Source organism: Motacilla alba, chromosome 2, assembly GCF_015832195.1.
Source record: "Motacilla alba alba isolate MOTALB_02 chromosome 2, Motacilla_alba_V1.0_pri, whole genome shotgun sequence".
Lineage (NCBI taxonomy): Eukaryota > Metazoa > Chordata > Aves > Passeriformes > Motacillidae > Motacilla > Motacilla alba.
In genome coordinates this window covers 93052486-93076731 of record NC_052017.1, presented here as the reverse complement: position 1 = coordinate 93076731, position 24246 = coordinate 93052486, and the positions used below count along the sequence as shown (strand labels likewise).

General features: G+C 40.5%; 1 protein-coding gene across 2 annotated transcripts in view; it reads right to left on the bottom strand.

Annotated features, from left to right (window-relative positions):
* ZNF516 (zinc finger protein 516) overlaps positions 1-24246 on the bottom strand; it is a 102052-nt gene that overhangs the window by 46475 nt on the left and 31331 nt on the right. For both annotated transcript variants that reach the window (XM_038123638.1, XM_038123645.1), the window contains exon 2: positions 10989-13007. In XM_038123638.1, coding sequence (XP_037979566.1) covers positions 10989-12885 — 1897 coding nt within the window. In that variant the 5' untranslated portion in view covers positions 12886-13007. The remainder of the gene's footprint in view (positions 1-10988; positions 13008-24246) is intronic.

Genomic DNA, 24246 nt, shown 5'->3' with positions numbered 1-24246 from the left:
TCTTTTTCTGCTTGATGGACTTTTTAATTACATTATGGTTTTGGCCCTTTCCAACCTTCCTTTCTTCCCTAGGTATCAGGTTTCTTTCCTTTTGGCTTCTAAAGGCCTCAAAGAAAGTTGCAAAACTGGAATTTGAGTAAATACTTTATGAAGAGTACTTTCCATGATGCCTTGGTTGAGTGAAGGCAGTATTTCAACTTACTGAATATATGCTAAGATACATTTCTTTTTAAACACAATCTTGCTCTAATATAATTGACCAAGAAATGTCAGTACAGCATAAAATCTTACTTGGCACATAAAAACTTCATTATGAATTAACAGCATTTCATTTCCATTATGAGCCTCACTATTAGACATTTGCATGCTGATAACACCTAATATAAAAAAATCCTAATAACTTGCAAAATTATATTATTATGTTTGAATCGTAACTAATGTGTCATGTCTGTGTGCATTAAATTAAAAAAAGCACAACACTCCCTACTTCCCCAAAAATAACAGCATTGAGGCTTCCTTGTCAAATATATTTAGCATTACAGTAGCAAGTAAGTGATTCTCACTTATGTGCACCCATTTTGTTGTCCCAGAACAATCCAAGTAAAGATTAATTTTTTCCTGTTACAACTTTACTTGTCATTCTGTGTTTGGGTATTTTTTAAGGCTTCTCCAGGCTTCAAAAGTACTTAAGGTTAAGACATTTCTGGGAAATTGCTGTGCATGTGGATACAGATATGTTCAAGGACAAGAAACTTCTGCAAAGTATTATAAGGGGTTTAGGATTAATATGTTCCATGTGCAGTGTAAGCTGTACTTCCTGAATTCTCTTTCAAGGGAAGAGACAGATCTGTTTGCTTCATTATCTAGCAAAAAAAAAAAAAAAAAAGGCTTTACTACCTACTGAATAAGGGCTAAATCACAGAAAACTGATCATACCCTTGGTTCAGTAGCGTTACACACCTACCAAAACATGCAAAAGGCAGCAGGGAAACACAGCATCTGCTTCACTACCTTGGGGTACAGCAGGCATAGGAAGAGATGAAGTCTTTTATATCCCATTATCATCCTGAGTCAGTGCATTCAGTCCTTCACCATCATGACACTGGTGAAAGACCTCTACTGTCAAAATACCCAGAAAATATTTCACAGGAGGAGAGAGGTGAAAGGAAAAAGAAAAAAAAAAGCCCTTTACACCTGAGGTTCACGTTTCCCAAAGAACCCATATATTTCCCTTGTGGTTATGCTTTTTTCTCCCCTCCAAATATTTAGTTTTTGCTGACAACAGCTCGCCTCAAATGCTATTTAAGCAGTAAGACATCACAAGACATATGCTATCCTAAGATAACACACACCTCTGAAGTGCTGTTAGGTGTAGCTGATGCCTTTAACTTCCTGATGAATTTGTTATCTCAAAGAAACACAAGGTTTGGGAGTGCCTTATATTACAAACTAACCCTAAATTTAGTCTTTAAATAAATAAATAAATAAATAAATAAAATACGTGATTTTGCATCCTGTAATAATAAAAAATAAAATAAAAAAAAAAAGAAAATAAAAAAAGAAGAAGAGATCTGACTTGGAGTAAATCCTAACTTCTGGCTCTCAAATAAAACTAAACTTTTTAGCTTTATACCTGTGATATGACAAAAACAATCATTTTAATGGCTATTTCTTTTTCTGTTATTTGAAGTAACATAATGAACTAATAACTGAGGTTTGAGATTACCAACCTGGAAAACAAACTTCTGAAAGCAGGAGGGCAAATCTTTCCCCATGGATCCTGTACAAGGATGAGTATCTCAGTGCTCTAAATCCATGTTAAGTAAGCACCCATATCAAAGTCACAATAACCATCAACTGAGCAAGTATTTTGCCTTTCACATGGACACTTTCTCAATAGAGATTCTGCACTTTAAAAGGATGAAGGGTAGAATTTTTGCCCTCAGCATTGCTAAAGCCTAACCAAAGCCATCAACAGAGTATCCACAAAAGACAATTCTGATACTTGCTCCTCCCCTAGTCTTATCCCATGTAAAGTTTGCATGCTACAGTACATTCCAGGATATGCAATTTACACTGGCATTTATTAGAGAAAAGAAAGATTTCCCTATTCTTCTCTAATCTCAGGCCATTAGGTGCCAAGTGGTTCAACAAAGCAGTTAACAATGATTCCAATCTTACTGTTCCTATGCTTAAAATCAAGCCAGCAATAACTATTACTATTGCTGTATCAGGGCCAAAGTATTCTGCAATTTTCCAGTCCAAACCCATGCTGTTTGAAAAAAAGAAAAACAAATTCACCATGAAAATAAGTTCCCTACACATTTACAAATCCATTCAGGGCATTGAAAATAATGTCTATCTGTCAAATACAAAATATGGGACAGTAGCAATCACACACCAAGCACAAGGATTCAAAAGTCTCCTCCAAGGCCTAAGGCACTGAAAATTATAATGCAAAACTCTAAGTTTTCTTCCACAGTTTCAATAAAATTCACTATATGCTTTTCATGTCCCTAAAAAATACAGGCTTGCTGATGATAAATCTTGTAGGCAATGAAAGGAAAAGTGAGAATAAGAAAAGCTATCGATGCTCCCATCACAAAGGGTTCCCTTAACTGCAGCAAAGTTGCTCTTGACATTTACTGGTACGACTGGTACCACAGTCAGGCCCTTTCACAGTAAAGTAATCCAGTGCCTGAATGAGACTACTGGGTTAAAAAGCAATAAAGTGAAGTCAAGTGAGACCTAGTAAAACTTGTATTTGTAAAACACACCTGCAGAAAACAAATTATCTACCAAGGCTAGGCCCAACCACACAATATTTTTATATCCTGTGCAGCCCTGGGACTCCCAAACGTTTCAACTCCTGCAGAATTCAGCCCATCCCATCCACTGAGAGTACCTACTTGCTAAACCTAATGCACTAAAAAAGAAAATCTGACTCTTGATCGATGGCAAACTGTGAACCATAATGTTAAGAACTGCAAAAAGATTTAACATTAAAGACATTTATACAAGCCCCTCGTTAGCAGTCATCTACAGATCAGCAGAATCCCACTAAGCACAGTCATGGAGCTACCAAAGTATTTGGGAATTAGATTAAAACACTACCATCACAATTTTCATTGCCTGAATCTTGTTTTACTAGCTGGGGGGAGGCAATCCTCACTCACTGATCAGAAACTGCTTGAAAATAAAAGCACTACACAATGTGATCTTTCGACAATAAATGTCACAAAGCAGTATTTCACGCGCTACAGTTTGATGTAATAGAAACATCCAGTACAAAGAATTACCAGAGATGCTAAACTGACTTTTACAAGGCAGCAAGGTCAGAGCAGGTGTCAAGAAGTGAGGGATTTGTTAAAACTGAGGTTCTATGCAGCAGGATTTCCAAGTGCACATCCCTTTATGCAAACATTTATTGTATTTACTGAGGAAGAGCTAAAAGCCCAGTATCAACACTGGAATCCCTGTGCAACTGACTTAAACATAAACTGACTTAAACACAAATGCACAAACTGAAACCAAGACGGCCAATACCTTTCCACATGCTCGGAAATATTATATTTTTTAAATGCTAGTGTATGGTAAGTGTGGAATGGTGACTGACAGCTCAGGAAGGAATAAACGAAGACATATGCAATCCTTTGAAGCAGCTCTTGGACAACATTTGCAAAAACTGTGAAATTAGTAGTATGAAGAAATAATCATGGGCATTTTCGATAAGCTTCAGGGCAAAGCTTATCCTACTATGACCTACCTTTAAGAAACCACACTTCCTTGCTTCCGGAGAGATAAAATAAAGGTTGGGTAAACCTATCTCCCTCTCACCATCTTGTACAACTTTTCTTCCAAGCTGAGCTATGTTTTTGCTTGTATCACAGAAGCACAGCTACAAAAAATGGCCTAAATAATACTTCTATCTCACTGTATCACTTGTAATTTCATATGGTACCCTGCAAAAAAGGAACACTAACAATTAAAGCTAAATACAGCAGAAGTATCTTTGACATGCACAAAGTTCTTCTGCACTTAACACCCTCACTGAAATGTTTGCAAGGAATAAAAGTAGTGCTACAGCTGGTCTAATAACTTCAAAACACTGAATAAGAAATTGTCTCTGAGCAGCAATAAAGGCAATCTTTGTCATGACAAGCCATTCATCTACTGAAGTATCCCAAGCTCAGCCAGCACTCCTTAGTTCTGACTTGAGCTGACTGCGTGTTATCTGTTCCTCATCACCATGTCCCATTTCAAGAGGAACTTGAATTGCTGTTTAACACCCTTGCTGGCCACCCACATTACATGGGACTGGGTAAAACAGGCCTTGGTACTGCAGAGCAAAGTGTGGTAATCAGGAACACAGTGGAATTTACCTAAGATTCCTACAGGGCAATCGTTGCATGTTCCTCAGTCACTATGATGTCAGGCTAATGGAGAGCATTAAAGAGTACAGACTGCTTTATGCCAAAGCATTGCTGCCCTGTTCCAATCAAACACTTCCTGCATGGATTTGCTGAAGCATAGCTCCCACCATCAGCCTAAAATACAGAAGGGGCAAGCAACTTCATGTGTGTGAGGTGCACCTGGCAAGGGGAGTTTTAACCACTTTTTAGAAGTCCCATGGCTTTTCTCTCTTCCTCTCCTCTCAGTACGCACTGCATTGATCCTGGCTGACAGAATTTTTCTTGCTATCCATTTTCTTGGGACAATCAGCATAATTTCTATTTTGTTCTGTTTCCTCGGTAGGTATTCCCATTAAGATCAACCCACATTTAAAGACAAATAGAATCAAAAAATACTGTTGAGGGCAACACCACAGGAATGTGTATACTCACGTAGGAGATACCATCTGCAGTCCTGAGGAGAGTACAAGAGTCCAAAGGGGAGGAAAAAGTAACAAGTGCTGCTGCGGAGATAGATATACACAAGCCTGTGCTGGTCAAAAAGGATGGTTCAACCTGCAGTGTTTAGCAGAGAAACCTCATATCATGAGAAAGTACCACACTGCACATGGCCTCGCTAGCATGCATCACAACTGGACTATCATTACAGCCCATTACATTGGACTTGCACTACAGCAAGGCAGATAGGAAAGAGAAATTTCTAAATGGTATTCTTAGATGTGCCTAAAGTAGGTAACAAACTAGGTAACGGATCTAGTCCAAATTTGCTTTAAGGAACAGCTGAACTCTGCTAAGCCCCAACCAACATCTAATGGATATCTTACTGCTAGCACAGCGTCTTTGCCTCTGCCCAACTTCCCCTATGATTTGAAGCATCAATTTGCTTGTAATTCCAAGTCCTAGAGTTTCACTGATCTCACCGGAGTTAAGAATCCAAACAACTAGTTTGAGCGGTAAGGCTGAAAGGGTTTTGTATTGCAACAAGCACCCCTCAGCAATGCCCAAATTAACTGGTGAATGTGTAATCACAGCACAACACTCTTATCTTCGCTGTTCTGAGACACTGTTCCTTCTTGAAACTGCCTTATTTCTTGGAAGCCTGGGGCAATAGTTACCAGTTGTCCAGCACTGAAACATTCTCCAGTTTTTTATATGCTCCTTCAGCAAACTAAACATGTTAAATAACTTAAACATACTTAAGATACATATAGAACAAGATTTTATTTGGTGTAAAATGCCCCAACAGCATTGCCCTTAGCAGCACAATACTGTGGGATTTACAGTAAGTGAGAGTCTGGCATGAGAAGCATCTGAAGTGTAATTAATAAAGATATGTAATAAAAATGTTTCATTTTTACATAGTGGACAGACCTCCCCTTGCACACAGAGAAACACTTTTCCATGCATGAACAATGAAATCCTGGTACTGCATACTGGCAGCTGTTCCATACACTCATGCTAGCAACAGAAAACATTTACTAGAACTGGCTCTGTTTTCTGGAATTACTATACATTTTTTATTTTTCTAATTTCATTTGCTTAGCTGTTTTATTCTTATTGTTGCTTTTCTCCCAAAAATTACAGCCTCGCTGCTTTACTAAAATATTAAAGCAACTCTAAACAACTTTTACTTTTGAATTATTTTACATCAAAACATTTCCACTTTTCAAGAAAGTTTCTGCTCCCAGACTTGTTATAATTCATATCTGAGCAAAACAAAGTCCAAATTTATGCTTCGTAAATTTCCCCCATTCTTCTGCCTCAGAACTTGCTAATGTTATGTTTCTATTCAAGCATTCCAGTACATATATAGGATTTTCATGTAACAGGCCTGGGATAAATGGTATGTGTTACATCCCCAAGACTGTATAACCTGTAAGCAATTCACAGGCAGTTGTCTCTTCAGTTTATAAAAAAAAATATACTAAATCAGTCTCTGGCCATGCTCTTCTAAGAGTTTTTGAAATGTAACAAACACAGAGGTCCAGACTTTCTGGTTTCCACATGGAAATCCTCTTGGAGTGACCCATCTGAGCACAGCACATCATGAGCCTGTGGAGATTCAGTGCAAGCCACCCAACATGCTGGCAATGCTTTGGAGGGTCTGTACTCTGGTGCCACTGCACACCTCTCTTCAGCCCCCTATCCTCCCTGAAACCTCATCTTGTGGCTCAGCTCCCTTCACCAAGGTCCCGCTTCCCTCCACCTTCCCCCATTCTCCTTTCTCTCCACCCTGCACCTTACTCTCATCTCATCCCATTCCTTCATGGTGCTCACGTTCTAAGCAGGTCCCACCACGCCACCACAGTGATGCCTGATGTAAACCGATCACAGCCACATACACTGTGTGTGTTTTGTATTCACTGTTTTGAGTTTTTTTACATTCTGCACAGCCTTGTGCCCACCTCAGTCAGGTGACAAACCTCTCGGGCTGAAAGCAGTACTGGTACAGGGCCCAGCACAACAGCCCTCACTCGCAGTCAGCCCCTTCCTGCACTGGCCAGTGCAGTAGAAACAATGTGTGCAATACAGGGGAATCAGTCTCTCCTTTTTGAAGCATTTCAAAAAATCAGAGGAGTCTGACAAAAACTGAAGAAAAAAGGCAAAGAGAGGGGAGAGTAGAGGCAGGAGACAAAGGAAACAGAATACACGAGATGGTTTTCACTGGAAGCAGCATTCCAAGGTGATACATCCTGTCATTTCCCTGATGTCCTTCCTTGTCATGGCCATGCTAGAAGCAGCATTCCTCTCCTTTATTCCTATATAACAGTCCTTTTTTTTTTTCTTTCATTTTCTTTGTTTTCCCCTCCTAGATTAATTTTTACATGTACTTCCAGCCCAGACTGACACTTACATGCAAGAAGCACCACCTGTATGGCACTTCCTCATTGGCTGGGCTATCTCAGGTCTGTGCTTTTACTCCATGCTTGCCAAGAACCAAGAGGTATTTAAAAATTCTTTTCACTTCTTTTCTTCATCCTTCTACCTGCCAACAGCAGTCACAGCCTCAAAAATTATTCTTCCTTCTTCATTTCAGGACTGACATATAGCCTAATATAACAAACCCAAACACCTTTGCTGCTAAAACCACCATGGCAATGAAGGGGCTCATGCCTTAAAAACACTAACCACCAAATTCCTTTCATATATCTAAAACTACATTTTAGGTGAGAAGATGAAAGATTATAAAAACAGTGTTTTCCTTTCACTTTTAACAACACATATATAATCCCTCACTACTCTCTCAGTCATATCTCTGGGGTTCCTTTCAGGGAAAAATCAAAATCATTAAAAAAACCCAGCCAAAAACCTCAATTTGGGGAAGAGGTGAGCAACAATCTACAGATGGTTCACAAAGCTTTGGATGCAACTCGGTGAACATTCAGGTACAGTTTTGCAAGTGGCTCGAATGATAAACAAAAATGAAGATTCACCTGGGGCAGGAATACCTCAAAAACATCCAAAGTCTGGTCTCAAGGAAGCAAAAGTGCTCTGAGCAACCTCTTCCCACATGGCTGTCCCACAAAGCACAGACTTCATGTGTGATCTCTGCATGACAGGTATCACACAGTACACTATGTGTAGCTCTACAAAACTCGTTTTTACCCTCCCTCCAACCAGATGAAGCACACTTTGTAGTCAGCCTAGCAGCTGATAAACTGTTTTTGCAACACTACACCCCGGTGCCTGAGAAATCATGATGTTACTCAACAGAGGCAGCAGGGGCAAATTCCTGTTAAAAGGAGTGCCTGCCCTGGAGCCTCTCAACCCCAATTCTTGCTCTACTCCCAGTGAGCCCTGTCAGTATTTTCCTGCCTCTGCCAGCCTCAGCCCCTACACCTGCTGGTCCTAGTGACCACAGAGGTGCCCTGCCAGCTTCTCTGCTGCAAGACCCCGTGCCAGCACTCCTCAGATTATTAAGAATTAAATGCACAAAGAAATACTTTCAGTCAAGGCCACAGCATTCAATGCTTGGCAGTCTCAAGGCCCTTTTCTGACACAGGATAACATAGTAATGCATGAAAGGGGGAAACAGAGAGTAAAGATAGGAAAGCAAAAAAAAAATCCCAACAGATATTGTATAACCTTTTGAGTAGCACAGAATTTTCCTGATTATGGCCTGAGTAAAAATAATACTGTAGAAATAATTTCAGGAACAGGAACTGAGAGCCCTGCTTGTCAGCCTCCACTGGGGAGGAAGCCTGTCCATGGGGCTGGAGCTCTATTCTTGATGGAAAATCTTCACCTGGAAGAGTAACTAAAAAAAGCTGCAGCAAAGGATAGCAAACTACAGCAATTCTAGGACAAAATGTGCTTCAAGGCCGTACCAGAATACCTCATTTTTGCAGCACATACATGAGGGCAGAATCTGGCCTATATTCCATACACATTAAGTTACTGTTCATAGGGGAGGGGAAAAAAAAACCCTCTTGAGTTACAGCAGAATCTGCAAAAGAGTAAAATTAACCTTACAGCTTGGTGGACAGAAGGACTCCAGTTCCTTAGAACACAATCCTAGGGCAGTGCCAATAAACCTCCATACCAAAAAACTGAGACAATTGGGAAACTTTAGTCCTGAACATTTACCTATGAAAACTCCTTTTAAGCACAACAAAACAAATAAGCAAAAAAACCTTAAACTTTCTTTCAAATTAAAAACCCCTGCCATTTGTAAAAAATGTTCCCTTCATTGAGACAGTGATTTGAGTTAAACAACCTCTAGTAATAGGCAACATTTCTCTTGCACTGAAACGTTCCTCATTAGCCAATTAAACACTTGATTAGCTCTTCAGCTGTGCTGTTAGCAAATATAAAATGCTGTATTTTTATACACCCTCCCAGCCCATCATTGCAAATATATCCCTTTTCCAAAATGTGCCATTATCTAGGCCCATCAGTTTGGTGCTTCTTTACAGTAAAAGCAAACAAGGATCAATTTGATACCCAAAGAAGTGAGTCTCCAGTTGCTGGCATCAGTTAAGCCAGTAACTTTAATTCCCAGGAGAGCAAAGTGCTCTGTGACTAACTCTCCCCTTTCAGTCCTGCAGAAAGGGCTCAAAGCCTGAGTTGAGGCAAGAAGCAGAAGACATGAGACAACAGAGATATGAGACAACTCTTCTTGTTAGAAATAAAATATGGAGAGCATATAAGAATGGTTTTCCTATTTGAACATCATACGAAGAAGTGTTGCAGTGTTTTCAGCCCAACTGCAGAGAGATGGTTTTCCATCCAGCAGTTCTGATCACAGCACTGTACGTTACACTGATGCAACATGGCAGCCCCACTTAACTCTAGACAAAGCTGCAGTTTTATCACCACACCTTGTGTCAGCTGTACCAAAGTATCTCAGGGGGCAGCTGATGGACTTTCACACAAAGTAGGCACGTACCCAAAAAGAAACTTCAAGTGTTCAAGAATCCAACAGCACATGGGAAAGCCAAATTTTGAGTCTTTTAAACTTGCAAGTAATCATAACTGCAAATATTTAAGAATCTGTAGGAATCTAGCTTGTCATTAGACTTTCTGGAATTGTTTTTGTATGGAAAGGTGAAAAGGCAAGAAAAACAATTGTGTTCTCGGATTAATTTGAATATATCCACCATTGCTTCAAAATATTATGAAAAACATGTAACAATTTACAAGTCTGGAAAATGTCACTTTGCTGCTGTGGGGTCTGAAGCCAGGAGAAAAGGCAACAATATCCTGAAAGAGCAAGGTAATTGAATAAACCCACTCTCTTCCACAATGGTGGAGATTACTTCATCCACGATGGTCTTGAAAATGAGTTTAACTCTATAGATAACTATGTTCTTCACAACAAAAGGAATGAAAATGAGAGGAAGCCGTTTTTGTTCACCAAACAGAAAACAAACAAAAACCAGCAGAAGGGCTAGTAAGGAAAGAATGGTTAATCTCACATTTCTAAAAGGGTATTATAAACAAAGCATGGTGAACAACAAAAATAAAGGATTAAAAAAAAAAAAGATACGAAAGTGCTTAATGGTGTTCTTTTAAATATTTACTTTGCTGCTATTTGGAGAATAATTTGTTCCATTTAGTAGCATTGGGCTCAAAGGACCGCTTTAATCCAGAGAGATTAATTATAGCCTTTGGAGTTATAAACACAATTTGGGAAGTGAAGCGGAGAAGAGGAGAGAGACTCCTCTCACGCTGGTGTTTTAACAAGTTTATGTGCTTTGGGGCTATGCTACGCAGGCTACACCTGTACACTGCAGGCAGAACACTGCACAGGATGCCAGTGAATTGTGGAAAAACAGCCCCCAAGACATCCAGGGGGCTATCCTGAATATCCTACAGTGTTACTATAGGCAACTAAAATACTTCTCAGGTGTCCTTCACCAAATACAAGTTCACCGGTACATTACAAAAACGTCATCTCGCTTTTATTACCTGCACCAGAAAGGAACTGCCACACTGAGACAAGCAGCGGACACGAGGTCTCTAAGACCTCTCGCACGCTTTCAAATGTTTTTCCCTCTGGTCATCGCTGTGTCCCAGACCAGGAGACACAAGGACCAGCAATAATTACTAGGGCAAAGCTGGGAGCGATCTTACCTAGCAAGGGATTGGCTGCTCCCTCCTCCGAGCTCTCCTCAGCCCCCTCCTCTCCCAAGCCAGAGGTGGCCGAGTCCTCCGGGGCGGATGCAGAGCCAGGGGTGCTGGGCCCGCTGACGGACCCCGAGTCCCCCTCCTCACTGCTGGAGCCGTAGCGGTCCGGCTGGGCGGCCGTCCCGCCCTCGCTGCAGCTCCTCCGCTCCTTGCGGTGCACCCGCGAGTGCAGCACCATTTGGTGGTAGGTGCGGAAGATCTTCCCGCACTCAAAGCACTCAGTGGACTTGTTCTGGGTGGCGCGCCGGCTCTGCCGCGAGGCAGGGCGATAGTCTAGATCCCCTGGGGCAAGTGGGCAGCTCTCCCCCGCCGGGACACTGCCCGTTTTCTCCAGGCGCCCACTGGTGCAGCTCTTCTTCTTGGGGTTGCTGGGTGAGTCCTGGTCTCGCTTGCGCTTCTCCTGGTTGACAAGGATATACTCCCTCTTATCCTTGTCGTAAGTCACGTCTGCATCTGCCAGGGCCTCATCCCATCCCACATACTTCACATACTCTGAGGGCTCTACTACTTTTCCTTTGGTGGCCAGCTGCCAAGCTTGGTAGCTACTGACCGGATCCAGCTCAGCTACTCTTTTCCCAGGCTGTCCTCTCGTAACTCTATCCAGCCCTACAGATGGCCGTAGATTGAGACACTGCAAGAAAAACTGCTTGGTTACCGAGGAGCTCAGGCTCCCATCAGTCAAGCCCTCAGCTTTATCCCCGGTGCTGCCCGGCTGCACACGGTAGTGAACAGCATTATGCACTTTCAGGCTTTCCATATTTGTAAACAGATTTCCACACCTGGTGCAAACTTCATACAGAGATAGTCCGGTCACAATTGTCTCCTCTTGTATCACATCATTGATAGTGGCAATCAGATCCAAATCATTTTTTGGTTTGTTTTTGCTCCCAGACCTGGGGCCATGGGACTTCATGTGGTTTTTGAGAAACCAGGGCTCCTTGAATCTCCTGCCACAAATATGGCACCCATGATCAAACGACCCCCTGTGCTTTTTCATGTGAGCTTTCAGGAACCAGGTTTGACTAAAGGTCTGACCACAGACTTCGCACGGGAACTCGCCCACATTCAGCTCGCTCTTGCAGTTCTCGGTGTAGGTCTCCCCATTGGGGACCTGAGCTGTTATATGGTCTTTCTCTATGTGGTTTAACAGCGTCTCCTCCCTCAGGGTCATGTAGCTGCACAACCTGCACTTGAACGGTTTGTGGACCTGGTGCAGGTGCTGCTCCAGGTCCTTCTTCCTTTCGAATTTGTTTTTGCAGAAGGTGCACTGGTAAGAGGTCAGCTTGTCATCCTCCTCGGCTGGTGCCATCTCTGTGACCTCCTTCTTGCTGCTTCTCAACAAGATCTTGCTGCTATCAACCTGAGTGGTACCGTTCAAGATCTTGTTGCAGGCAGACGTACTTTTAGTGGGGCTGGTGCACCCGCCAAGGCCCTCTGAAACGCCCATCTCCCCCAGCTGCGCCTCTCCCATCTCTGCCTCGTGCCCCTGACTTAAAGTGCCTGTCCTGTGACTGCGGATGTGAATCTTCAGGTTGCCCTTTTGGGAAGCTCTGTGATCACAGTAAGGGCATTTGTAGGGCTTCTCACCTGTGTGCTTCCTCATGTGCTGTGACAGGGAGCTCTGAAAAGGGAAACTTTTACCGCAGATGCAACAGCTGTGGCACATGGTCTTGTCAGCATCCACGTCATTCTTGCTTAGCTTGCCAGGGCTGGAGGATCTCCGTAACTCCATTTCTGCCTCTCTGCTACGATCCATCGGTATTACTGCAACAGGGGGTAAGCGGGGCAGGAGGACAAAAGCATGTCTGGCAGCAGAGGAGGGCTGGACCGCGTTCTCAATCATACGGTTCTGCAGAGAGGCGTTCTAATGCTTCATTCTCAGGGTAATGTTTCTTTCAGCCGCTCCACAGAGTCCACAGCACCAATTTATTTCTGTGTGCTTTGTAAGCAGAAGGCATAGATCACCTGAAACAAGAACAAAATCATACAAATGTACAGATTCTTAAATATATTCAAACCTGTTCATGTTTTGAATTCAACGGCTTCCATCACTCACTCCGCACTCAGAAGCGCACCATATGACAATCTATTGCACCAAAAGGCAGTAGCTTCTCTTTTTGTTGATATTCTAGACTTCAATGACAAGCATAATTACTAAATAAGTAAATTCCATAAAAGAGCAAATACTCATTTCCATACACTGACATCAGTGTCTTGAACGAAGCGCAAACTTCAAAAATATTTTTTGTTTTAAAACCAGGCAGAAGTGGCTAAAAATACACCTTAAATGAGGAAAACATTTCTTGTGGGGGTTATTACACTTTAAATCTGTGGCTTTTCCAGCATGTGTAATTTCATGTAAAATACTTACTTGCCAAAGATAAAAGGCTTTCCTGGAGACTTTAGTAAGTATCATATTCCTGCTGGCAACTGCATTACTTTGTGTCTCAGACAGCTCGGCTGTGCTTGAAGTGGCAGGCACAGAAAGGCGCAAAGGCTGAGGACGCTCAGTACTTTGATTACAGAGCAAACAAGAATGCAGAGCCTGACAAAGCACTCATGAAAACTAAAAGTTATTTCCTGCTGGACAGTGAACTAAAAAGACCCTCCAAGTATAAATTTCAATCTCAAACTAACAAAGCAAAGTGATAATGTAGCTATCAAATTACCTCAAATGTGAGTGATTTATGTCAACATGACACACAGGAAATGACACCACCACCCACCTCAATGAAATGGAATTTTAACTATAAACAAACAAACAAAACAAGAAAAAACTCTGATTAACAGAGCAGATTAATAAAAGTTTAAATATTTTTGTATCTCTTCATGAATAAATCCAAGGGTTGGTATCTTAGTGCAAGATGAAGCATACCAGCACCTTGTATACAGCAAAAAACAATGATCAAAATCCACATAGGCTGTTTCTTTTCCAATTACTACACTGTAAAACAAAATCTTCCCCCCTTCCTACCCTCATTAAGGACTACAAACACCACATGACTAAGATCAAAGAACACAGCATTCTCTAATGAAGAGAACTGATCTATTGCCACATTAAGAAAACATCAGCTTCTTAAAATGTAGCTAAAAATATGCAGAGCACTAATGAGACCACATATTCCCACATCCATCATTTGACATCTATGACTCAACAAAGAGCTACAGATCTACAGCTGCAAATTTTAAGATTTCTCACTGTATTCACCTCGGAGTCTCTTCAATACGTAAATAACCAGTCTAACCACACCACCAGCAGGAGCTAAACAAAAAGCAAGACTGTTGCAATGCTCATCTCAGTTACGGACTACAGAAGAATTTCATTACATTTAATTTAATCTCGCCTTCTTATTTGCAACAAGACATTCATTTCTGGGCTGGATTTTCAGCATATCTAGCAGCCATTTAGCATGTTAAGGAGTTCTCAAACAGCATCAAACCCAAACTACCTTTTCCTCAGAGATCTGACAATAACATTTAAGGGATGAGTTACAAAAGCAATTTCATTTCTTGAATGAAGCATTTTTTTATTATTAAAAAACAGGTATCTCAAATTCAGAAGTCCGTATGAGCAGGAAGTTTACAAAGTACAGAATCTAAACTAATCTTTGAAATTAGTCATTTAAAATCAAACAGAGACAGCCTCAGAAGAAACTTCCTGGGTGAAAAAAGGATGTCAGCCACTTAAATTGTGGCTGCACCAGAAGGTACAAACACACCACACAGAAAATACAAGTTTATATTGCCCATTAATGGAAGAAACGACTTAGAGTAACACCTTTACATATCTGACCCACAAACCTAAAACTGCCAAGTAACAACCCATATTGTCTTATAATCAAAGATTTAACCTAAAAGACATTAAATCATAAAAAGAAACACCAGGTTCAAGTATACCATGCTAAATGCAAGCAACAGCTTCTTCTGAAATGTTCCACAACATTTCAGAAAAAAAAATATAAAGCTTTGGGAACAAATTTTTTTCATGTATTTTATACATTGTTTTCTACATTCTTAATTTTCTACAGCTTACACAGTGAGGATATTGCTTCTATTGGCAGGCTGATTTTTAGACTAACAACTTTTTTTTTATTTTAAAATGTAGGGCCCATTTTAATTCAACTTTCTGCAGTGTTTCCTGTCTGAAAGTTCAAAAGAGCTTTAAGAGCCAAGCTTAGAGAAGAATGCTGTACAGCAGCCCAAGCACATGTAGATCCAAAGCTTCGGAGTCCCTTTGTTTACTTGGCCACAGATTCCCTGGGCTTAGTCTTGACATATTTCACTTTAATTATTTATAGCATTTTTATTAATGAAACTTAGTTATGAAAATGAGGCTATGAAGAAAGCATTACTTGTAAGAAGGGTATTAGCCACTCACAGGAGATCCCCCTAGTCCTGTATTAAATTAGGCCTGAGGGGGGAAAATGTCAGACTTAAAAACTACTGAATAATTTTATTAGTCTAAAATACTTAATGGAAGTGTTATCATCTTCACAAAAATATTCTGAGAATTTTTTTATCTTTATTAGTTAATCTTGCCCAATGCACTGCAATCTGTGACTTAAAAGTTGGAATAAAGTATTCCTAGATTTGAATTATCTGAACTCATGCACACCCAAGACTCACAAAATTTCAAGTTCTGATATTCCACAGACAAAATTCTAGGGGGATGAAGGGTGCTCACCCAATCTGAGCTTGCTTTACACAGTACGTGGAGGTCAATCTTTGGCTTTGGTAAAATATATAAACAACTCACTTCTTCCTCCTCATATCATTTGAGTGGCTACTTAGAAGTAATTCTTCCAGAGGGGTCTCTCTGCAGAACAGCAAAGCTGGTTCATTGGAAAGTAGTAAATAAAATTACAACTTTGGAAAAAAGCTTCAATTTAGAAAACTGAACTTAAAAAAAAGGGAAAAACACTGGTAACACATCCTAATAATAGAAAACAACATTCTGTCTTAATAATTTTTACCTTGGGATTAAATACTAAACATCAAAAACAGCACAATGGATGGAAGACAACTGGTAAATCGAACAATACTAGTCACTCTTTCATTAGGAGTAAAATTTTGCCATAGTTATCTTTGGTCCTTTCCGGCTGTGATGATTTAAAAAGTTGTATTTTGAAATAATTTCAAAATTTTCAAGTATTCTGAAATGATTCTCTATCAGCACACATGGAATGCAGCCACCTCCAGGCGACTGAAAGTGTTTCAGGTGATAAGCAGCAGCCCTTCACTGCTTTGGTCCAAGCTCACCCTGCAGTTCCACAGCACTGGCCCATCACACAGAATCCACAGCAGAGTCACACCCAGCCTGCAGATTCCTGCCAGACTGTCACAGCACAGAAACCCCCACCAGCACAGAGGCAAGCCATAAGAAAACACAAGTGAATGTAAACCATAAATTAATATATAGTCTTTAAAAATATTTTGTGTGTCTCAATGGCACTGCAGTCTATGCCAAATGCCATCCAGCTAATTGGGGGAGCTGTGATACTCTAAGGGGCATAGGAACTAGATTCAGTTTATTTTGTTGAACTAGGAATCAGCAGTTTGTGTAAGAAGCAGCTGGCCAGTATCCATGAGGCATTTTCAGCCCGTTTAATATACACTTATCATCACTGTTTACACACAAGTTTGGTATATAAAGCAAAGCAAGATGGAAGAGAAAAATGAACAAAGCCTGAAAACCAGGATGGGTGGTGTGCTGAGAAATAAATGCTTTTGCACAGCCAAATATTTTAGTTATAAGGTTTCTTCCTGCACCATTGCCTCACTAGATTCTTTGCCTTGACCCACATGGGAACAAATAAAAACCAACTTTGTTTTATTCCCCTGGTGGCCCCAAAGGGAAAACAAGCTTTCCTACATGCTTAAAGCAAGTAGTTGCCAGAATCTACTCTATTTCGAACATTTAGGCATCAAAATTCCTTTGGTTTTTAAAACTAATTTGGACAGAGTTGTTTCCTTTCAGAGAAAGCACATTTGACCAAGGTGACTTGCTCTCACCAGAGCCCCAGAATCTTTTCCATCCCCATCCATGGCTTTCCCAGGGAGGCTGTGGGAGCTGGTCCCTGCTGGCAGCTCAACAGGTACCCTGGTGCATGGCTGCATCACCCTCATAACTTCTGCAAGATCCTCATTTAGCCTTGCAATGAACAGAAGTACAGGGAAAGAGCACTTTGTATAACACAGGAACACTCTGAAATACATATTACTCTTCTCTTCATCCCACCTTCATACTCTGGAAGAGGACCAGGTATTGAGGACTGCCCACAGGTCCTCAAAGGAAAGACACAGCCTCTTAAGGACCTTTTGTGCCTCTTGGAAAACAATTAATAAAAAGAGAAATTGAAAATAAACAACCCAGGAAAAGTGGGGGGAAGATAAATTAAGACAAAAATAATTTAAAAGTTACCACACTGGAAAAGTAATTGCAAATTCATTTCTTACATACAAATATGCTGTGCAGTGCAGACAAAGAAAAACACAGAAAATTATTCCTGTTCCAACACAGAACAAGCAAACTATATATTTCTTTTAAATTTCTCCTCATTTAAATAAGATTTTTAAAATCATACTGCATGATTTATAGTGGCAAGAAGGGAAAACTCTTCAGTAATGAATAAAGAAGAAAATACAATTTGGGAAGCTACAGACACCTACTGAAATAGCACAGTGTATCTTTTAAAACAAACTGCTTTCAGTCTTGGTGCATTTTAAGTCCCATGTGAAAGATAAATGCACCGAGAAATAATCACTCTTCTCATCTCCAAGAGGTTTGAACATACAGTGCAATCACACTCCCATGTTCCTCTGCCAAGAGCAACAAGGACTTTAAACAAAAAAAGAAAACCTATGGGAGGCATGATCATGTTGAAAAATATCTTACTGAAATTCCCTCTAGATGATGAAATGATAGGACACAGCATGTAAATATCTAGGTGAATTTGAGGAAGTTGTGTTTTTGAAGAACAGCAACCTGGAGAGAGGCTCTCTGCTGATTTGAGAAGGCTCAGGTGGCCTCAGAGCCAAACAGGCTTTGCCATTCAGGGCAAAGACGCCAGGCGAGAGCGAAGTGCAGGAAGAGAGGGGACAAAAGGCACAACGTTGTACAGCTGCCCCACCAGCCTTCAAGCTCACTGAACCACAGAGACCTTTCCCCCCTCCGTGTCTTCTCCCTAGGCTACAGACTCTGTCCTCCAACACACACCAGCCTTGCTCCACCTGCACACCCTCCTCCTCCTCACTTTGTGAGGCGACATGGCTTCTTCTGAGCAGCCACATCCCACGGGGCTCATCAGTCCACTGCCCTGACTAAAGGCTCAATCCTGCCATCCTCATCTACACACCAGTCCTACCCAAATGCCTCTTATAGACCGTATCACCAGACTATGGACCACAGACTGCACCAGAGCACAGAAGAACGAGCTTATCTTTAAACAATAAGCCTATACCTGAATTTGCAGGAAATTCTGGCATTGCACAGCCTACAAAGGTAAAGGCAGCATAGTTCTAAGTGCATTTTTTGAGAGTAACCCAAACTAATCCAGCACAAACCTATCCAAAAATCCCAAGCCAGTTGCAGAAGACTGGCAAATTTTCCAAATGCATTCAGTTATCAGAAGTAGCAATCTGGACAACAGACCTCCTAAAGTCTGTTGAAGCACGCCAAAATTGACACAGGCCTAAAAGGAAAAATAAAAAGCTTCTGGAAAAACAAACAAGAAATTTCTATTAATCTATTTCCACCCAGGCTTTTAAAATCCTTGGGCAGCATTTTTCAAAACGTTTTTTGTTTAATTATTTTCAACCAGCCTTCCCCTGCAGCTGGTAAAGCTCTTCCCATTTGCAAAGTTTGCTGTCTGAACCCTGAGATATTATTTTGAGCTTCTCCAAATACATCATGTGTTTTTGTGTCTTTCTCCCTCCATGAGCTAATGACATTTTGCAGCAGGCTTCCGAGCAGCAGCCAGGAAAGCAGAGTCAGGCCTTTCCCAACTGGTGCCACACCCTTAGCAGAGGAAGGAATCCATGAAATAAAGGTAAAAAACACTAATGCTGAAAAAGCTGGAGGTAAGAATTTGCAACGGGGTGATCGCTCTCAAAATGAAGTCAACAAAAGCTCCGTAACCCAGATTTTATTGTGGGTCCTCAGGAATCAGTTCAGGAGCAAAGCTGGGGGTGGGGGGAAGTTTGTTTTCACACTGCTACAGGGGACGTTGAGAAACACAGAGCTGTCACCCACTCAGTACATACTTTGTGTTTTAGTGTACTGTGCGTGTTTGTCTTCTGAGAGACAAAGAAATGTACTTTACTGGTTACACTGTAGTATTCTAAGCAATGAATTGAAATGTATCATTAACATCCAGGACAAGCTTTATCTTGCTACCAAAACAAAGGGACCATTCTTTGAACAAATTGAGGGGGAAAATCCCATAATGACAATGAAGAGTTCCTCTCCCTAAAAACTGTGCTGCACAAGAGTAACAATTACGGGCTTATATTCTACAGACTGAGGTTGCGAATGGCTGCATGAAGCGATGCATTCACTATTGGGAGAGTAAGTACCATTGATGACAAGGCCTTGGGGCTTCTGCTGTTCACAGACCAATCAATAATCCATTATGAACAAACTACATTTCCCCCTAATATGAAGAAATGAATAAAAGGGAACCACTAACACTGGTACTTTCATGGAAAAAAACCCCAACAATGCAGAAATCACAAAATGCCATCACAAGACTTAAAACTATTGGTGATGTCTAACACTGACAGAACAACTCACAATAATCCTTTATTTTACAGCAGTTGCTGGAGACCATTACATTATATTAAAAAAAAAAAAAAAAGAAAAGAAAAAAAAAAGCTTATTTTAACAGTAAGATTTTTTTCAAGGCTACTTATTCTGGCTGCAGGACAAAACAAAAAGCAACATTAATCTTTCAAGGCAAGGAGGAGAAAATGAACTAACTTCACCCAAACATCCACCAGCTTGCTTCGAACTATTTTCTAATGCAACGTAAATAAGAACTTCTAATTAGAAATAACTGTCCAAATGTGACTGGTCAACCATAACAAGACTTTATTGCAGCAGCTGCGTTACCATCCAGACACGAGGCCCTGAAACTGTTGTTCTCCCATTGTCATTGTCAGATGCTACAACACAATCAAGAGAGGACCCATTTAAATAGTACAACCACAGCAAACCTCAGCATCCTGAGCCCAGTTTCTACCCAGACCTCTCAGCACAGCAGAAGAAGGCAGAAGAGAAAAGCTCTCCTGAAAAATTACAGATAAATAAATTTAAAAAACCAAAAACTTACTGATTTTTTTGATGGGTAACAGTAGATTAGACCCAAAAGAAACACTGAAACTGATACTAGTAACGTAAAAGGCAGTCTATGTCCTTTTTTCGAAATGTAAAGACTTAGTAGTTAAAGTTCACCCTGCAGGGTGGGGGCTAGTGGGAATGAATGCACAATGTGATTATTGATCAGCCCTAGAAAAGCCAAGAACTGCACCAGTGCAGATGTGATTTTTCTTTTCCTAGGGTCATTACTGATATATATTGGCAAGTCAAAAGCTCTTATTTTGACACGCTGCAACAGCATCATTAATTCTGAAAATAAGCATCAACTTAGGTTACCTAAAAAAACAAAAAAAACCAAAAAAAAATAAAAAGACCACCTTAAAAAACCGCAGTGATAACAACAAAAAACCCCTCCATTTTACTTCAGTGTAACAGTAATGTTTTCCTATTTGGCCACACCCACCAAGGGAGTTACTTTAGTGGCCTATTATTCCCAAAATCTAAGATTTAGAAGTTGAAACATTTACAGTTCTGATAGTTTCAAATAAAAAAGTAAGTCAGTTACAAGCAAAGTCACCTCAATCCTGTGTATTACCTCCTTATTCAAATCGATGGCATTGATGCTGTCTATTCATGCATGTCTATGGAGATGCATATATATATATGGGCAGCACAGTATTTTCCCAGCATCCAATAGTGCTTTTATATTTAATGATCTTGTTAGGGTTTCCACTGCAGACAAATTTACACGGAGTTGTAAAATGGCCATTTTAATCTTCAGTGTGGGGGCTGATTTCAAACTGTACGGGTGGGGTATTTTTCTCTTAATATGCTCTGTTTCAAGCTCACTTTATATCTTAAAACAGCAAAAGAATTTAGAAGTACCTATTTTTATTTGCAGTGTCATGACAAGGACATACATAGGTTTATTGCAATTTTTACATTATCTGTATAGAAGAACAGGGACTGGATCATCAGCTGGCAGAAAACGCAGGAGTGCAGTATATGGCACACACAGACACATACCCACCCCTTCTTGCTGCCTCTTTCGTTTGCCCCATCAATGCAAGCGACACACAAACCACATCCTCAGCCACCGTAAGTGCACACAGTGCCATGAAATCAATTTGTATCAATTCAGAAGCTGCACCGCTAACTAGAACTGGAATGCCTTTGTGCTGTGTACATCAAGACCTGAATGCAAGAAAAACATCAGCAAAATTGAAGGTAAACATTTTGAATTGTTGATTTCCTACCCCAGCAAAAGTTACATGAAGCAACCTTGCCCTGAGTGCCCACCCAAATTCCACTCTGTCACCACTAACAATTGCACCAGCAAGGAACAAACTTCAGTGCTTTAGCAGCCTCACACAGCGCTGTAACTTGTCCATAGCAGACCTCAAATGCAAAAAGCTGCATGTTTAATACCAAACAAGTTTACATGTGTTCACCAGGTCAATGGAAGGTAAATATTATTTCTATGGGCCACTGCTGCAAGATAAGCTGTGTGAAGAATTAAGAAATTCAAGGTAATAAATTAATTTCACTTATACCTAATATATCCTACTGCTCAAACTGCAACAGTAAAATCATTACCTTATAAATAGAAGCGTTGCCAAGCGTTAACCTCTTAACAGACTGAGAATTGCAGCACTGTGCTTTGATTAACTACTAATGCCTTACTGTAAGAAAAATTATTTCTAAAGTAACACCACCAATTTGTTTGCTTACTTCTTCCTCCTTCACAGTATTATAAAGGAATTATAAAGCAGTGAAACAAAAGCAAAAAGAGTGCATTGGGAAAAAAAATTGGGGGGAAGAGAGAAGGAGTGGGACAGATAGGGCAGAGGGGAAAGGGAGAGGAACTGTGCCCTGAAATATGAGGAGGAATAATCATATGCAATACACCATAAAAGCATTCTGTTAAATATTACCTTCTGAGATAGCACTGAGAAGCAACACAACATTCGCAAAACACACAGCTGGCAAAACCTCATTTGCAGATGTTGGGCTACTTTTTTTTTCTCTCTGTGTGTAGAGATATGCATGTGTAAAGATATATATGTGTATGTGTGTATATATATATATATATATATATATATATAAAGTATTTCACTGTAAGCTCTTGAGAAGCAGAAACAGCATGGACAAGCTCTATTTTAGGAAGCTTTTTTAAACTTCTTAAGAACTTAAGCAGGTAATTCATTAAGACTTTCAATCACAGTTTTTCCATTCTCTGCAACATTTCTGAATGTCAAGCAGGCAGACTGTGCCCAGGCCAAGATGAAGACACTGCACTTCAGAGATCCCTCACCACCCAAGCTGAAGGTTGCTCTACACCAGCTGAGACTCACAACCTACTGTGCTGCTTGAATCGCACACAGCTTTGGCTCCATGACACCACCAGTCCCAAACTGGCAGAGGACAGTTTGTGGATAGCCAGTGCCTTAGAAATACCTTCATTTCACCTTCTTTACACTGAAGTACACAGTACCCCCGAAGATCAGTCCATCCACAAGTGTAATTTGGGATGATGAGTTTATCTTACACATAGCAGTAAGACGGATGACTGCTAGCAGTTCAGAAGGATCAAAAGTTCCTAAGTTCACCAGTAGTTTTAAAGATGAGACATCAGCTGTTGCTTCATTACTCCAACAGTTAATTTTAGAGTTTTCTGCAGTTATTATCATTAAAAGCCACTTCCATTACATATGTGATAAATCCAACTTCGAAATACACTGAATCTTGTACTGGCCTGTCCCTGCCAGCACAGAAAAGCAAACATGCACTGCCAGTACAATAAAAGAGGCATAACCATAAAACATGAGTTGATTTGCATAGTGAAGTAACTACTTTTCTCCTCTTTTCATTCATTTACTTCTTTAAACACAAAGGGAAGAAAATAATAGTCTGGTATGTCAAATGAATACAAAGCACAAGATAACTTTTTCTGGATTTCAAACCTTCCAGTTAGGAGAAAAGAAACTAAACCTGAAATCAAATCTTTCAGCTGCCTGTTGGTCTGGCTTATTTTGGTATGAAGTGCTGAACTATCTCTGCGGAACATCACTGCAGTGTATCACCTAAAAGAGACAAACATCCCATCCACTCCTTATAAATACAATTTCAAAGCCTATTTTACCAGCCCTGTCAACCTTGCTCTCATAACAGCACAATGAAAAGCATGCTTCAGAATTTGGCAGGTCAGGACATTGTGGAATCACAAGATGAACCCCGATAACTCTGTTCAGAACTACTCCATACATGTACTTCTCCTCTCCTTGCAATTTAATCAAAGACTTGGAACCTTTGGGCCAGTCCTTCACCTGCAGTGTACAAGGCAGTTTTCCAGAACTCCAAGGATAGACAGAAATTTACCCAAATGCAGAAAATGATTCTGTGTTAGACTGTGAAAAAGAAGGGCCTGGGTGAACATCTCCAAAACCATTCCTGAGCTCACTGCTCACCTTTAGCACAGGAAGGTAGAGTTTAGAGCATAAAAAAAAGTAAAGGAACAAACCCCACCCCTACTTAGATATTCTGGTAACAGCCTCAACACTCAAATGCTGAGAAACTATTTCAAAACAAACCAAAACCTCTGAAATTATCACTCACAGGATAGCAAGCAAGCAAGCCCACAAGGAAGAAAGGTCTGATGTCACAGGCTGTTGCCGGTTTATTTATTTTTCCATACACCACAACTATAACTTTCAAGACAAATCTATTGACTGGTAAGAAAAACATGAATTACATACACCAAGAACACCAATGTGTTTGCATCACAAAATATTAGTTAAGGCTTTATTACTGCTTTCAAAAAACGAATGTAGGTACCACACGCACAGACCGGCAGCCTCTCCTCTCACCACTCTTCACAACAGAGACCTC